The following is a 17,912-nucleotide window of genomic DNA, read 5'->3' on the forward strand; positions in this document are numbered from 1 at the left end:
TCTTGGTACAGCTTCAGGCGTGCCCACATGTGGTACAAGTTAGCCACTTCACCGCAGAAGGCGCAATGCGGATCGTATGAATTTGGAAACATACAGCTGAATTCGACTGGATTTATATAAGTTGGTTTAGTATATTGGGGATTAAGGTCAGCGGCTCAGGCTGTGAGGTACGCCGTAGTGATATATATATATATATATATATATATATATATATATATATATATATATATTCCAGTTTCAGTCTTTCCACTATGCTACTCTACCGCCTCACGCCTTTTTTCCCCGCACAAATACTGCTTTGGCATTTACCAACGTAACTTGGCCAATCCCCCAGCGTGGGTATGTGCCATTTTTACTGAGGGAGAAGAAGAAGACCGGACGCTGTCATTCTGCGTATGTGTCCTTAAGCCTGGGGACATCATCATTCTACGTACTACTGATCGGAACAGGCCTTCGATCGTCCCTTCGAATGCGATGGCCAATGCCCCCGACTCGAACCGTAAGGGGGAGGTGTCCGCGATCTTCCGGTGGCTTCTGGGCAGCCCCGAGGAGACAGTGCCGGACCCCGTATCGGGACTCTCACGCCGCGACAAGACCTACATCATCGACACCTGGACCATGATTCGACGAGACGTGAGCCCCGGCCGTCATGTCGTTCTGTTTAGGGGAAGTAGGAGGGCTAGAACACCGCACGCTTCCTAAGGAGCTCGTCGGTTAGGCTTCCACTGGCGGAATGTGACTGTTTCTGCTACTTTCTGCAAAACTGTACCCTATCTGGAATTCAGTAATTTTATTCTAACGCTGCTCTAAAAAATTTCTTTTTTGTAAAAGAGTACCACTTGAAAAAATCACAGGGACACCTAATTCTATTTTGCTGGCAATGTGTTAGCATTTGCAGATGTTGCGTTTACCGGAAGTGGCGTCATTTATGGTCACGTGACGTCACTTCCCTTCAGCCAATGGGCGAGTTTCATGACCGACCAAGCATAGGGTTTCTAATGCAGCCGCATTAATGTAATAATCACTACAACGAATACACCACAGGGTCATTGCGATTACTTAGTAGTTTCAGCATTCGCATCGTGGACCTCGCGAGAGGAGCAGGGTTCGATGCCCAGTGCCGCCGAGTACCCAACAGTTTTCTAATAGCACAAGCTTTCCCCCTGGTCTAGTCCTAGGCTTTTCAGGGGTAGAAATGGTGGGGAAAATTTGTCCTAGACGAAGCGTTGTGGGCAAGAAACATTACGACCATGACTTTCTTTGGCCTAACTTTGTTCGCGCCATTGAAATCAAGTCATTAATATTAGTCACCGTCCCCTATGCTTTACCCTGTTCCAAAGACTGCTGCCTTTTTTTGGAATGTATACGTCTCCATGCGCGCCCCTCATCTTTTCCATGCTTGTCTGTTCACTGAATGTAAGGCCTTTGGAATGGAACAGCGACGAAAAAGTCGATATTTTTGTAGCGAAAGCTACACTAGGCTAGTCAGTGGCGCATTTCGGGCAGTCCTCGCAGGCCAGTCTGCGCATGCGCCGTAACCTACTCCTTAATAACGCATTAAAGATGTCTCCCACAGACTTTGTTCGTATAAACACTACACGAGGAACACGTCACAAGCATGCACTCACCCTTGAAGAATATTTCTGTCGCAGTAATACTTTCCAATATTCTTTTTTTTTCCACAAGTTGTTCGAGATTGGAATCGCTTGCATCCGTCAGTCTCAGCCCAGCGCACCATAGTCAAATTTATTACCCTCGCTGAGAGCTCTGTACTTTCATTCCCCTCATCATAACCTTGCTCGTATTCTTGTATTACAGTACTCTTCTCAGTGTATTTATTGTACTGAAGTGCCATCATCAGTTTGATGACACGATTGCTTTATTTATTATTGTCATTTGTATTGCATGTTGTGCCTTTATTTTCTACTCTTCAAAAAAATTAGCACTGAGCCTGTATTTGTATGTTTTGCCCTCTCCTGTAAAAATCCCAAGAAGGGATTGACAGTATTCCGAAATAAATAAATAAATAACCATGGCAACCGGTTTCCATGGTTGCTAGGCGCAGAGCATATGGCGCTCTGCGTCTAACGTACCTTTCGTTATGTATATCCTGGCCTAACTGAGCTAAGCCATGGCAAATTTTTCGCCCCCTCACGCCATCAAGGCGAAAAGTATCTCCACTGAAGTAACCCAGGGGCGGTGACGGTGATTAAAACACACAACTCAACGCAGTCGTCACAGTCTCTCGATATGCACGTGATATCTAGCGTGGCTCTATTCACCAAGAGGACAAAAGGACAAAGACACGTCTGGGACCGCGGCTGCAGCTGGCAAAGGACATGGGAGAGGACTTTGCCCTGCAGTGGGCGTAGTCAAGCTGATGAGGATGAAGGTGATCGTCTTGCATTCGTCGGTCCTATGCGCAAAAGCGACACTGTACTGGTTTGGTTTATTGGGGTTGAACGTCTCAAAGCAACTCAGGCTATGAGGGATTCCGTAGTGGAGGGCTCCGGAAATTTCGAGCACCTGGGGTTCTTTAACGTGCACTGACATCGCACAGCACACGGGCCTCTAGAATTTCGCCTTTGTCCGCCGCACTCATCTCTCTGACTCGAACGCTATAGTTGACGCAAGGGCTTCTGGTATATGTCCCTGTCTGCCCGTTCTTCCTCGACGGCGTCCAGATGCGGGGCAACGCCCTGTCGCTGTTCGTGGCTCTGTTCGCCCGATACCCGGAGTACCAGCGCATGTTCCGCGCCTTCAAGGACGTGCCCTTGGAGGAGCTGCCCCGGAACGGGGTTGTCAGGGCCCACGCCTTGGCCGTCTTCTACTTCATCACGGTCATCATCGAGAGCATGGACGACAACGACCTCCTGGTATACGGCCAGAGGCGCCATCACGTCCTTCCTTAGACTACAACGAGACGTTTTCTAGCGCTAGAGGTTAAGAGAAAACAATTTTGCTGTGATTTGACCAATGACCATCCCGAGTAGAATTGCGGAAGCAACGGCGCGGCAATCGCATCGGCGGCGGCGTCTCAGGGGTACTTTGTCTGAAGTGCGTAGAGGCAAAAGCGTTTTCCACACCACTTTGACTGCCTGTGTGGCACTGGTGACGCCACCACTGGATGACGTCACAATAATTGCTAATTACTAAGTGATTAAACATTAATTAATGGTTAATTAGTGATTAATGACTAAATAATAATTAACTGCTTATTAATGACGCTTAAGCTTCGCCTTTAGGAGTGGAACGCGACAGTGTGTTGTAGCGCTTGTCAGGGAGTCCACGGAACACCGCCACCCGTTCGGCGCGATGCCTTGCCCTTTGAGCGCAACGATTTTTGAGGAAAGGAAATGGCGCAGCAATTCTGTCATCTCGGTGGACACCTGAACGCACTGTACAGGAAGGGAGGAAGTGGGAGTGAAAGAAGAGGGACCGTAATGAGGAAAATGAAAATTGTATTTGAGGAAAGGAAATTACGCAGTAACCGTCTCACAATGCGCAGTTGGGGCTCTCCGGGGCTCCGCGAAATCGCTCACACATAGCGTAGTGTTGCTTCCGCAACGAAAAGAGGACGAGAAACGGGAACGCCCAATACATTAATTTGTTTAGCCCGACAGCTTGCCACACGGTATATTAAGGTTACTCTGGAAAATTTTACGAGCAACTACTCTCGCCGGGTAAGACGCAGAGCTCAGCGAGAGCTGTTTGGCGGTGCTGCCGCTGGTAGTTCTATTCCTCGGGCAGCACGATCGGCAATGACGTGATCATTGTATCACGTCACTGCGCGTCCTCGCCCTAAATGAAACATTCTCCAAGCAAATGTGACGTCACGGCGCGTGACGTCACCGATGGGGAGCCGCTCCTTAAGTGATAAAATGTCCCTACAAATAGCTGTCGGTGTAAATCCAGAGCGGGATGTGATAACGGCGCAGCAGTCGCCTTGTAGCACCTCTGTGACTGCCCTAACAATACGTCTTCCCCCCACTCAAGGAGCGATAAGTAATACGAGTTACGTAATGAACGTCTATTCCGTTCAAGCAGGTAAACAAGGCAACCTCATTCCCGCCACATCAGGGGGCGTGTATAGGTACGCACTCAAGGGGAGACAGTACGGGAAAGACTGGGAAGTGTGAGACAGCGGGTGGAGTGGGACAGTCGAGTTCATTCTCTCGTGAGTAGCGCCAGCAAGTTGACAAATAGTCATATGGATGGCAGTAATATAGGACAACACTACTAGATATGGCCTACATAACTGATGCGGAAACATTATTCCCGAAAAATATTCGCGATTTTGACACTCAAAAGTATGTACATATCAATCATTAGCTTAGCTTGATGTTGCCCCGCCACGATGGCTCAGTGGTTACGGCTCTCGGCTGCTGACCCAGAAGGCGTGGGTTCGATCCCGGCCGCGGTGGCCGAATTTCGATGGAGGCGAAATTCTAGAGGCCCGTGTACTGTGCGATGTCAGTGCACGTTAAAGAACCCCAGGTGGTCGAAATTCCCGGAGCCCTTCACTACGGCGTCTCTCATAGCCTGAGTTGCTTTGGGACGTCAAACCCCAATAAACCGAACTTTCGCTTGATGCTGAAGTAAACCAGCCGACGAAAGTAACTTTATCAAATAGGCTTTGTCAATGTACTTTAGGCCACCGAAATTCGATGCGTAGATGCAAATAAGTTGACGGGAAACGCCGCCGTTTTGTGTACTTCGCAGTTAGGAAGAATGGCACACTAAACTGGAGAGTGAGGAATGGGTAATTGTCTCACTTACCCCTTTCTTGGTTTGGCACTTCCTGTTGACCTCTCTGTGGTCACAGCTGTAAGTGCGGACAGTTTTGAAGCAACTGTGAACTTGCTGAAACTTAAATAGTATCCAAGAGGACAGAAACGCCGCTCACTCGCTTCCCTCGAATAGTAAAAAATCCCAAACGACGGGAGTCGTGCTACGTATTTATCATCGACATTGAGGGCACCTCCATTCAGCTTTTGTTCTCAGTAAAACGTCATACGCTCCCTAACGCTCTAATACTCGCATTACTATAAGTCGCGTTTGTATGAAACACGGTCATTCAAGTGGGAACAGTGGGCGGTACCATTGGTACACACACTGTGGGCCACCTAATTGGCGTAGAATGTTCGGAGCGGTATCAAACGATTCAGCGTGTTACGGAGCATGCGATTAGTATAAAAGCGTAAAGTATCATAGGGATTCTTACCGACGACCTTTGGCTCTCCAAACCCTTACTTCTTGAAACTTCAAACGTCCGTTACGGCCAAACTATTTGACGTAGGACCTTCGAAGTGGTGTGAAACGATTTGTCTTCTTGTGATGTGTACGTTGATTTCAAAAAGTAGGCAGCCGGATGTAACGAAAAATTTGTATCTTCTTTAGCGAAGATGCCTAATGACGCAATATTCGTTCGATATTGCTAACGCTTGATACTCATACGCTGCCTCAGCGTTTTCTTTTTCTGTCTACGTTTCGGTTTGTCCGGCATCTGCACTTGGAACAACTTGCACCCAGCACTGAAACCACCAGTGTCATTGTACAAGTTCAAAAAATGTTAAAACACCACATGTTTGAATCCTTAGATATCTAATACGTGTTTGGCTGTAGAAATTCTGTATCACATTCATCTGCTGTACATTTGTTTGGCTTTTGTTGTTTGTTTCGTTTCTTTTTTTCACCTCGGATTGATGTGCATGCACTGGTATATTATACTCTGTTCATGTAGATATAGGTGGCCCTATTTGCAGTTTCGACTTTTGAGCCTCCTGCTGTATACACATCCTATAGTACTGTGCCGCAAATCTGATATAAAACATATTAAAAAAAATGTTCGCATTCCCACTAATAAGCAGTCTTAAGAGTTTCTGCCGACTTTATTACGTTCGTTCCCCTGTGTGATTGACGATTTCAAGCCCGCAAAGCATGCATTGATTCTAATCTCCATGCTGGCGTGTACCTGCAATACAGTGCGTCTTCAAGGACACCACCCTTATATAAATGGTCTATAGACAGTCTATGGACTTTTTATTGACTATTGACTTCCTATAGATATTGCTTTTTGTCTATTCATAGTCTATAGACTATCTATAGATAAAAGTATACTAAAAGTGTATGGCCATAAATCTATAGATTGTCTTGTAGGATGGGGGTTTGTTAAAGGCACTGGGACCTCAGGAGCAGGGCGGCAACAGTCCGTGGTCGGCGAAGGCGAGAACACAGCACGCGCAGGGATGGCAGCGCCGCCGCTAAGCAGAACGGTCTTCTTCGTCTTCACAGTCTATAGACTGTCTATGGCATTTTTTTGCCTATAGGCTGTCCTCTCAAATTTGTCTATGACACTCTATAGACTTTATAGACAGAAGTCTATAGATGCTCTATAGTCTGTCTAAAACATTTTTTGCAAGGGCACAGTCCCGTTAATTCATTCGCACCCAGACGGAGCTGGTGCGCAAGAACGCCCGCAACCACCTGCGGCGGCCCGTGGGACCCGAGCACTACGCCAACATGGCCGAGCTGCTCATCGAGGTCATGCAGGACAAGCTGCGCTCCCGCATGGCCCCAGCCGCGGTCAGGGCCTGGAAGACGCTGTTCGCCTTCATCCAGAAGGTCACGGTCCAGGTACGTACCGGAAAGGGGCTTCCTGGGTGTCGCCATGTTGGTCAGTAAGGCAGGTTGACCGGCCAGTTGGCTTTGCATCTTGAAACTCGGAAAAAACCACCCAAGCGAAAATAATTTCACAAGGACCAAAAGAGACGAGGAGGCAACGGACAGGCGCCAACTTCCAACTGTTTATTGTTTGTGTTTTTCTAGCAATAAACACTTGGAAGTACAGTCTTTGTCAAAAGTAACCAGGCTCTATGGTTTGCTTCTCATTCGTATAACAGGGCCCTCACGGCTTCCCTAAAGATCAAATAGTTCTTTGAAGGTGAGAACGAGGGTTCTTCTTGCCATACAGAGGTTAAGAGCTTGAGGGCTGGCATAATAGCTTTAATATACGATTGAGAAGAAAAACGTGCAACCTGGTTACTTTTGACGAAGGCTGTACATTCATAGACCCGCCGCGGTGGCTCAGTGGTTACGGCGCTCGGCTGCTGACCCGAAAGATGCGAGTTCGATCCCGGTCGCTGCGACCGAATTTCGATGGAGGCGAAATTGTAGAGGCCCGTGTACTGTGCGATGTCAGTGCACGTTAAAGAACCCCAGGTGGTCGAAATTTCAGGAGCTCTTCACTACGGCGTCCCTCATAGCCTAAGTTGCTTTGGGACATTAAATCCCCATAAACCAAACCAAACACACATTTATAGCCTCAGGTAAAGCCCACATATTCACATCACGTGTCTTATTGCAGCCTTGACTTATCGCCTCGCACAAACATTATTGCACAGAAAATTGTACTCCGCCGCATACAACTTAAATGACGTGTCACTCACGCACGAGGCTACCTTTTCCTTCGTATTAAAGGCTTCGAATAAAAGCCTCGCCTGCTTGATCTTGCTTCTGCCTAGAATCCTCGCCTTTTCCGGTCGAGGTGCACACTTGCACGTGTTAACATTTATCATTATTATCATTATTCATCATTATTATTCTCTATTTTTTGTGTGATGTTCCCCAAGGTGTTTCTTGATACGCCTCCCCGTTTGCCCTACATAGGACATTCCACATGTCCTAGCATTCAACAGCAATAAACAGTTGGAAGTTGGCGCCTGTCCGTTGTCTCCTCGTCTCTTTTGGTCCTTGTGAAATTATTTGCGCTCAGGTGGTTTTTTTCCAAGTTTCAAGATCCATATTGTTCGTTGGACTGTTGCGTGAACCTGGCGCTGGAAGCGGCAGCGCGAGTTCTCTGCAAGTATTCATCATCATCATCAGCCTTTCTACGCCCACTGCAGGGCAAAGGCCTCTCTCATGTCTCTCCAATTAACCCTGTCCCTTGGCATTTGTAGCCACCGTATCCCCGCAAACTTCCTAATCTCATCCGCCCACCAAACTTTCTGCCGCCATCTGCTACGCTTGCCTTCTCTTGGAATCCACTCCGTTACCCTTGAGGACCAGCGGTTATCTTGCCTTCGCATTACATGCCCTGCCCATTTCTTCCTCTTGATTTCGACTAGGATGTCATTAACCCGCGTCAGTTCCTTCACCCACTCCGCCCGCTTCCGATCTCTTAACGTGGCACCTATCATTTTTCTTTCCCCAGCTCGCTGCGTTGTCCTTGGCTGAAGCTGAACCCTGTTCGCAATATCAAATCCGCTATTCGCTACCGTGATCCACTCCCGCGGCTACCGCGGTCCCGCAGGGCGCCACGTTCCCGTCAGCTGCATGCGCGCCTACCGCGTCCGGACCAACCAGCGCGTACGCTGTGGTACCCCGCGGAAGCCGGGCCCTACTGCGTGCGCGCCTACCGCGTCCGGACCAATCAGCGCGTGCGCTGTGGTACCCCGCGGAAGCGCGGCCCTACTGCGCGTGCGCAGAACGCCATAGGGGCGCCAGACGGCGCCACGTTCCCGTCAGCTGCGTGCGCGCCTGCCGCTTTGGGAACAATCAGCGCTTATGCTGTGGTACTCCGCGGATCGTGGCAGCGGATCGCGCTATGCTATAACTCTATTGATAGCAGCTCAAAGAGCAAAGGTGTTTTAAAGCGACAACGTTTGTGGTACCGTTCGGCGCGAAACCCGGCGTCGGCGTGACTACAAAATCCTTATTGGTCGAGAGGGTAGTGACGTAGCAAAGCAGGTTCGCTGAAAAGAAGGTAGTCACGCGGAACCGAACCGCTTTCCTTTGGGTCGGGAGCCGGGAACGCTTTCTATACACCACTGAGAAACGTTCGTTCATTGGGATAAGTAGAGGCCGTTTACATTACAGGAACACTTAGTTGATACATTCACTAACTTGCGCCACCAATCAATATGGACGGTAACGTGTAGTAAAGCAGTACGGGATGGCAACAAGCGTGTAGGTCTCTGCGAAAGGGTGCGCCAGGGGACCCCCAAGCTACCACGTTACCCTTTAAAGCCATTGTGTCATATGAACTTAAGTGTCCCCCATATTTTCGACATCTGAGCATACCCGATGGATAGGTTTGTCACGAATTACACAAAACATTCTCAGCATTACCAGATCTGCATTTAAAATACGGCTCTTGAAAAGCAGACAGTACAAAAATAAATTAGAACAGTGCGCCGTGAAGATGTCATCTAGAGGTATGTTTCTGATGTAGAATATATTGCTAACAATGTTTGAGTACAACTTAACGTTCACCTCAGCTCAACCTCACAAGAAAACGCACACACGACACAACGGAGTTCTTGGGCTTGATCCACAGGACTGAACTAATTGTAGCAACGTTTGCCTTGATACTAGTTGGCTCAAGTTGCAGGATGGGAATTCTTTCAGCGCACCGCATACATCACGGAATAGTAGACTGGCACTCGTCTCTAATCTCTCAGACCCTGTGTAGACAATTTGTTTCATGTTTGGGGCTCTTTGGCCGCCCATCTGCCCTTACGCCATAGAAATGCGCAATAATCATTAGATAGTAATGTTTGTAAAGCTGTCCAGTTATTATCTTTGACCGTACATCGGGTACATGGAAATTCGAACACTTATTGTAAGTCAAGCGTATATACCAAACGAAAATGGCAATGAAAGCAGTGTCCCAATGTAGCTTTAGTAAAACGACCTTTTGGGCAAGTTGGTTACTTTGCTTCCACATAACTGCAACGTAAAAAATGACGAGCACAAAGGAAGGAACACCTACGACACGGACAAACGCTGCACTCACAACTGATTTTATTTCGCCAGCAATGGGAAATATAAAGGTTCCGCCGCCATTTTTTACGCTGCAGTTATGTGGAATCCCAATGTAGCGTTCGCGGCCGTACGCGTAAGGAGCTTATCTGCCGAAATATGCTGCGAATTCAAAAGCATGCCGCGGGCTTCGTTCTCTCACGGCGTGGTTGTGGTGTCTGCCAAGAAGTAGGTCAGTTACTGCATGCGCTCTTTCCTCTTCTGATGATCAATTATTAATTTTCAATGCGAAAGCATTTCTTGGATCATGAGTGGCGTCACCGGAAGCTATGGACGGAAGTTGTGGCCAGAGCGTGTCAGCGCGAACTGAATACAAATAATGAAATCTAGTGAATGCACAGATGTCTCAGAAACGTACCTTCGAGATAAGTACTGGGACGTACATAAGTAATTACGAGCAACTAAGTTCCAGGTGTTCGTTTCCGGTAAACTTCCTGCGTGTTTGGAGCATACAGTTTCTTACTATTACCTAGAGGGAAAGCTGGCGACCCTTCTATGGGAGTTTGTGTGGAGCTTTCTCAAGACCACTTCAGCCACCATGGGCGCTCAAAGCATCATGGGGCGGTGAGCTACCGACTGCAGAACTTCAACTTTTGGCCATAAAATAATTCAAAAATAAACGCTGCTTGATAACCAAGAGTGTCCTAATATTCAATATCCTGTCTAATGATTGCAACAAATGAGCAGAAAAGCATGCAAATGCAAAGTTTGTCCAAAATCTCTCCTATTGGCCAAGTATTGAACATACAAAAACTAATACTTTGTGCTTAACAGGCGCACTTTTAAAAAGAATTATGTTTTCAAAAAAATGTTTGTTGGAAAAGCATTTTTAAAAGTTTAATAGTATTTCGGAAATAAAAACCTTTTATTGACGTCGTCTGCTGTTGCGGTTTTACTACTATAGTTTTTGCACACTGCGTTCGCGCCAAAGTCGTCTGCGCACACACGAACAGCGTTTTCAGAATGAAACACCTTAGTAGTGACACTCCATGTTCCCAAAAAAAATACGATTGTCTCGCAACAAGTAGCTCACCGCCCAATGATGCTTTGAGCGTCCATGGTGGCTAAAGCGCTGCGCCGCCAGCTTTCCCTCTAGGTAATAGTAAGAAACTCTATGGTTTGGAGTGCAGTCGTAGCGCCATCATGCGGCACCCACTGAAACCCCCTTGCGATGTACGGCGCTGGTCCAGCAGATGGCGCGCGCGTAGGCGAGATGGCGGACGTGCATGAGGAAGGAAGGATACGCAGTAAAAGAAATGCTTTCACATTACTGCACCTAAGCAGACTTAAGTGCACCTCTGTAATTTTTTGTCGCAGGTTTTCGCCGAGCACAGGAGGGCTATGAAGGAAGGAAAGCCTTTAGGCATCCTCACTCCACCGGCACCACCAGACAGCGACTAGCATGGCGTCGTCAAAGGACGAAAACTGATTGCGGGTCCGTGCCCGTACTGAAGGCGTGGACGCCGGCTTTTGCTCCAGCTTGTTATAATCGTGTACTTTACTTTCTTTCGACTTGTGAATAGCAATTGTCTGTGCTATATCATTCAATGGCCTTGAAATGTAGCTGCACTAATGTAGCATCAGCCTGACTACGCCCACTGCAAGGGAAAGGCCTCTCCCATGTCTCTCCAATTAACCGTGCCCTTTTGCAGCCACCGTATACCCGCAAGTTTCTTAATCTCATCCCCCACCTAACTTTCTGCCGCCCCCTGCTACGCTTGCCTTCTCTTGGTATCCACTCCGTTACCCTTAAGGACCAGCGGTTATCTTGCTTCGCATTACATGCCCTGCCCAAGCCCACTTCTTCCTCTTGATTTCAACTAGGATGTCACTAACCCGCGTTTCTCCTCTCACCCACTCCGCCCGCTTCCGATCTCTGAACGTTACACCTATCAATTTTCTTTCCATAGCTCGGTGCGTTGTCCTTAAGCTGAACCCTCTTTGATAGCCTCCACGCTTCTGCCCCATAGGTGAGTACCGGTAAGATACAGCTGTTGTATACTTTTCTCTTGAGGGATATTGGTTAACTGCCGTTCATGATCTGAGAGGACCTGCCATATGCGCTCCACCCCATTCTTATTCTTCTAGTTATTTCCCTTTCATGATCAGCTGTCATTACCTGCCCTAAATAGACATATTCCCGTACTACTTCTAGCACCGCCCCACCAATTGCGAACTGCTGCTCTCTTGCTAGACTGTTGAATATTACTTTGGTTTTCTGCATGTTCTCTAGTGCAGATCGCGCACTAGAGATATTAGATACTTTTAGCATAGCGTGTACCGCGCCCCGCCACTGCGCACACGCTGATTGGTCCCGGAGCGACAGGCGTGCACGTCCTGCCACTGCGCATGCGCAAGTCGCTCTGAGGGTGCCAGGTGCCGACCAGCTGCACACGCCCCGGTCACATCGGGATAAATCAGCGCGTGTGCACTGGCGGCGTGCGGTAACCTGTAGCTGTTGCAGTACGCGCTACGCTGAAGGTTACTATTTCGAGAGCACCGGTTACCTCCCACCCTGCCCACTCCCGAGTTTATCATAGTCCAGACTTACTTCGATAATATATTCATTTTGGCCAACCGGAAGACATGACAGTTTTCAGCTGCTACATATGACTCTAAAAACATTTACCTTGAAGAAAGTCCCTTATCTATACCCACCACTGTAATGTCTCGAAAGTGCTGACAGGGTATGAAGAATGAACTGTCACGTTTTCATAAGGCCTTACTGCGTTGTAATCCGGGCTGTTTCTTTATGTTCGTGTTTCCATGGTCTTTCGTTATGGCCACCAGCGCACAGATTCGTTAAATTTGTCCGCCATGCGGCTAGTTCTCTTCGTAACGGTCATGGTCAACCGCGTCAGCTTTTCCGATGTTCGGTATCCTTCGTGGTAAAAGAGGAGAGCGCGGCTCAGCATGGCGCTATTCTCGTCCTCGTCTTATATCGTACTCTTTTTAAATGCGAGAGCATTATATATATATATATGGCTTTGTCGCGTCAGCAAAAAGTGTCCGTAAATCCGTAAATTTGTCCGCACATTACACCGTTCTCTGAAGATAAATGTGTTAAATTATATAGTGTGAAGAAAATGTTGCCGCAGGAAAAATTTGGTTGACGACGTGTAATTACTGAATTAAACGTGAAAAAATACACTTAGACTTCACAACAGCCATGAACGTCGATATGGTACATGAACATCAGAACAGCCACGGACGTCGATATAGTATGTGGACATTTTGCTTTCTCATTGCTCCTAGTGCGCGTCACCGCAGTGATCTCAAATTTTTTTTACTAACACTATCCCCAACCAGTTCGACAGTACGCCGCTTTGCTGAAGTATTTTCCTGTCATCTTTTTAAAACAGCGCTGAAGGAAGCACCGACTGTGCACTATCTTGTCCAATGAACAACTGAGTAACAAGCCAGCCTGCTTGTCTTTCGTCTACGGGCCCATCCGTGCCTACTGTCCCAGCCATGGGACACTATTCATACCTACAGCCTTAAGGTCGTGTATATATAGTGAAGCCCCAAGAGGAGGAGAAATACCTGTATTATCTTTCAAAACAGGTGAGCCAAGTGGTGATCATACCGACGACCGCATCTGCTGCTATCACTGCCGCCGAGTTTTGTCAACACAAGTTCCGGCAATAAACAGTTAATGCGTTAGCTTAGAATCCCCACTGCAGCGATTTTTGTCTGTCGGCACCGCTCTCTGAATCCTCTAAGAAAGCGGGAGCAGAAATAAAACTAGCCACACTATTAACCTCGAGCGGGACTCCAAACCACGGCGGCGCGAACACTAGTGTGCAGCTACGCACTGAGGGCGCCAGACGTGCGTGGTGCACGCGCTAGTTTGCATCACTGCCCATAGAGGGTGCCACGAGTGTGCGCTTACGAAATCGGAGCCCATATGCTAACGCATTCCCCTCCGCATCAATCGCATTGACCACCCATGAGTTTTTCTTCTCCTGCTTGTATGTCATCCATGGCCACGTTCGTCCCTTCCATAGTGGTGATTTGTTGATAAAACAAAACAAAAAGAAACAAAGAAAATATGTTGCCGGCCGATGGTCCTTAAGGGTAACAGACTGGATTCCAACGCAAGGGAAGCATAGCAGGGGCAGCAGAAAGTTAGTTGGGCAGATGAGATCAAGAAGTTTGCGAGGATAGGGTGGTCGCAGCTAGCAAAGGAGAGGGCCAATTGCAGAGACATTGGAGAGGTCTTTTCCCTGCAATGGGTGTAGTCTGGCTGCTGTTGAAGAAGATACATGCCCTGCCAAAGCCCATTTCTTGCATTTGATTTCGACTAGGATGTCATTAACCAATGTTTGAATCCCTGACCCACTCTGTCCTCTTCCTGTCTCGTTATGTTACACTTATCTTCCTTTCCATAGCACACTGTGCTGTCCTCGAGTTGAACCCTTTTCGTTAGCTTCGTTTCTGCAACATAGTTGAGTACCAGTAAGATAACGGTGGATATTGAGGGATAAGATAACGGTGGATATTGAGGGATACTGGTAAACCACCACTCACAATCTGAGAGAATTTGCGAAATGCGCTTCACCTCATTCTTACTCTAGTAATATCTCTCGTGATCCAGATCTGCAGTCACTACCTGCCCTAAGTAGACCTACTCCCTTGCCCCTTCAAGCACCTCGCTAGCAACTGTACACAGCTGTTCCCATTCGAGACTGTTTAACATAACTGGTTTTCTGTACATTCATTTTTAGTCCCACCGTTCTGCCCTGACCGTCTAACTCATTGATCATGCTTTGCAGTTGATCTCCCGAGTGACTTAGCAAGGCAGTGTCACCAGCGAATTGCAGATTACTTAGGTATTCTCCAATAATTCTTATCCCCAACTGTTTCCAATCCAGGTCCCTGAATACCTTCTGTAAAAAGGCAGTGAATAGCATTGGCACAGGGCCGTGCACAACTTCACGTCCATGTAAGGCAGATGTCCGGCGCAATAGCTGCAATGAGGGAAACATTGCACTGGCCCACTTAATTAACGATGTTATTGGCCGGCACGTGGACGCGAGTTCTCAGAATATGACAAACTTCAATGGCGACAATGATACGGTATGCCGCCGAGAAGGTTCCTTAATAGAGCTCTCGCTGTAAAAAGGGGCACCAAAAACCAAACACACATTTTGCTGTCTTTTTTTTCCTTTGTTTTCGTACATATGTAAAAAAAAGATGAATGTGTTTATTGGCATATGGAACTTCGACATCTAGAACTCATCGCAAACTTCCAATGGCAAGGAACGCTTACATACATACACTCTTTATGTGGCAGCTATCAAATGTTTCACATGCACGCACACATGTTCAATTCCATTCAACACGAGATGCAAACCCACACTCACTAGCACACACAAAGTACAACCAAGGAAACTCATTCTCATCAACAACCATGTACACATAGTCTGCCCCTAAAGAACAAACATAAGTTGGGCAAAAAACAATCTGTGAAGAGACACATCACCGTTGGTCGTCATTGTGAACAGTCAGTTGCCAGCAACTCAAGTGATAAAGAACAGTGAAAACTAGTGTGTACAAGAGACAAGTGGCACGATTCACAGTGCTACAAAACGGCACCCGTCTGCAGCTTCACATGTGCATTTCATCAGCCTGAAGCAGTGCAGCCAGAAACTTTACAGGCGTGGCCTTCCTTGAGTGACACTGTGTGCCAACCAATCTGAGCACGTTTACATTGCATCATGGCCCCTCTGTTTTCTGGTTGTGACAACTTTCAGCAGTTTCGCATCTGATTCAGGGCAAGCCCCACATACAAGATATATCTGGAGCTTTTTGTCTCGGAGTTATGCATTAGTATCAATCACTAAAACAAGGATGCCCCTGTAAGAAAGTATCACTGCAAGGAGTAACAAGCTGCTGCTAAGCCTTGGCCACAGCAAAGAAATTAGAAAATTTAGTCACATCTTCCGTTCCTTGAGTGAAGAAAGATTTTAAAAAGTACACACCCACAATTAGTTTATTCGATACCAACCGTGAGGCCAGCTAATGTTCTGGATGGCTGTTCTACAAACTGATCACGGATATGTTATGCAGGTGCAAAACATTACTTTGTGAATGGATTCCCAATATGATAATGTTCCCACCAATAAGCTGATGCGAATTATAAGGTACACAGAGGACTTACGCCAACACTGTACTAGGTAGCAATGCAACTGAAAATTAACTTTCTGAATTTTTGAGCCAATAGTAAGAAGACCAAGCCTGTGACATTTCATGTGAAACCGAAACAAGTGGAAAAAATAGTTATAAACGCAGCAATGCACAATCATGGGTCAGAAAATAGCATTTCCAGCCCCACACAAAAAAAGATGCAGCTGTAGACACTACATCACCGTCACCACACGACATCGGGCCACCCGCAAAAGTCCGAGGCCACGAGGTAAAGTATGGCTACAAATCAGCTCTGAACTGGTGCAACCCATCAATTATAATTACTACAATAATATTATGTTTACAAGTACCAAGACAACACAAACTAGAAACAAATAATTTACATGCCTCGACAACATATTCTCCCAAAAACTGAGAACTACGAGGGGGGGAAAAAAACGCTCCAAGGAGCGCAGGCATTTTGCTTCAAAGATACTAAGCTGCGTAATCAGCATTCATTAGAAACTGCTCTGTACAATGTTACAACGACACCATCAAAACTGACTGCACTCATCAATGTGGCTGCCCGACAAGTGTTTAGAGGCATTGCGCGGGTTTCTCCTGTGCGAGCCACAGATGCACGAGTTGGCACCATGTCTTTAGGCCTAGCAAACAACAAGATAAAGGAAACATACATAACAAAAGATAAAAGTTCATTCAAGACTGCTCACACGCATTGTCAATGTGGAGCTGTACGACTGCAACAAAACTGAGCTAAACAAGAGATACAGTCACTCTTGAAAGTTTGAAGCCCACTGCCATTGTTGCTGGAGTGGGAATGTGCCAGTACCTTCCAGTACCAAGGCTGTGTTGGGAGAGGGGGAATGTCTCTCACTGTCTTGCTGATAATGCACTCTCGTGGTGAGGGCGAGATCGCCCAACCTCTTTGCTTAGTGTGACCTCGGTGCCGACAGGCACTACCACATTCCGGCTCCTGCCGCAGTTACCGTGGGCTACAAACTTTTGGCAAAGACTGCACTTCTTTTCATTCTTTAGCTGATGCCTTCAAGAAGGAAAGAAACCTCCTGCCTCCATGACATAAATCATGGTAAAGGCCATGAGACCACACAAGTATGACATATCCAGCAAGAAAAATCTTGCTGCCTGTAACAGGCACTCTTTCCTCGCTAGCTTGTTTAGGGAACACCTCACCTAAAAGCATGCTTATGGAACGTACATTTCCTGGTTCCACACCTTACCCCAAAGAACTGCATAAATTATGCGGCATGAACTAACGGCCAGTAAAACTGGCAGACAAAACAAAAATTCCTTTATCTCAAATGGTACACCTCTGAATAAAAGTACTCTCTTGAGGTACACAATGTCCTTCCATAAGTCATACAGTAAGCCAAACTTGCGAGAATAATCTGAAGCCGCAAAAACTGTATAGCAAAAAAAGGGCTCACAAAAGAACAATAACCTTGGTCCCAGTTGGAGCAAATTAACAAAATAGGCATCACTGGCATTTGCCTTCACTGCTGTTAGTAGAGAAATCCCCATAAAACCCTTCACAAATCTTCGTTCTGTGTTGTCTAAACACTAATACTGGTTACATTGGAAGAAAAGCAGAGCATAAAAATATCTGTTCCCTATAACCGAAAACAAACAATAAAATTCCATTCCAAGGCAAGCCAACACAATCGGACCACTCGTGCCAGCTGCAGCGATTCTCAAATGTCTCTCAAACACTCCACAGCACTCAGAAACACAAAAAGGAATCCAGTCAAAGTATTGGCCACACAACCACTCCGTTCTCTGCGCACAATTTGGCGGTCTACAAAGCAAGTGCTCACATCCGCATGTACTCAACAAATGGCAGTGAAGAGCTATACATACATAGTTTTTTTTTTCTTTTCCTCGCTGAAACAAACTGTTGAAGACCGCCTCAGTACACATATTCT

At 46.9% G+C, this 17,912-nt stretch overlaps 1 protein-coding gene across 1 annotated transcript; it reads left to right on the plus strand.

Moving 5' to 3' along the window:
- Window positions 1-474: 474 nt before the first annotated feature.
- Window positions 475-11,223, plus strand: LOC149330792 (globin-like). Its single transcript, XM_089559976.1, has 4 exons — window positions 475-633; window positions 2,685-2,876; window positions 6,454-6,636; window positions 11,140-11,223. Exons 1-4 carry the CDS (start codon window positions 475-477, stop codon window positions 11,221-11,223), a joined length of 618 nt encoding a protein of 205 aa, XP_089416102.1.
- Window positions 11,224-17,912: the final 6,689 nt, after the last annotated feature.

The sequence above is a fragment of the Amblyomma mixtum genome, chromosome 9, assembly GCF_055824585.1.
Source record: "Amblyomma mixtum isolate Tamu chromosome 9, ASM5582458v1, whole genome shotgun sequence".
Lineage (NCBI taxonomy): Eukaryota > Metazoa > Arthropoda > Arachnida > Ixodida > Ixodidae > Amblyomma > Amblyomma mixtum.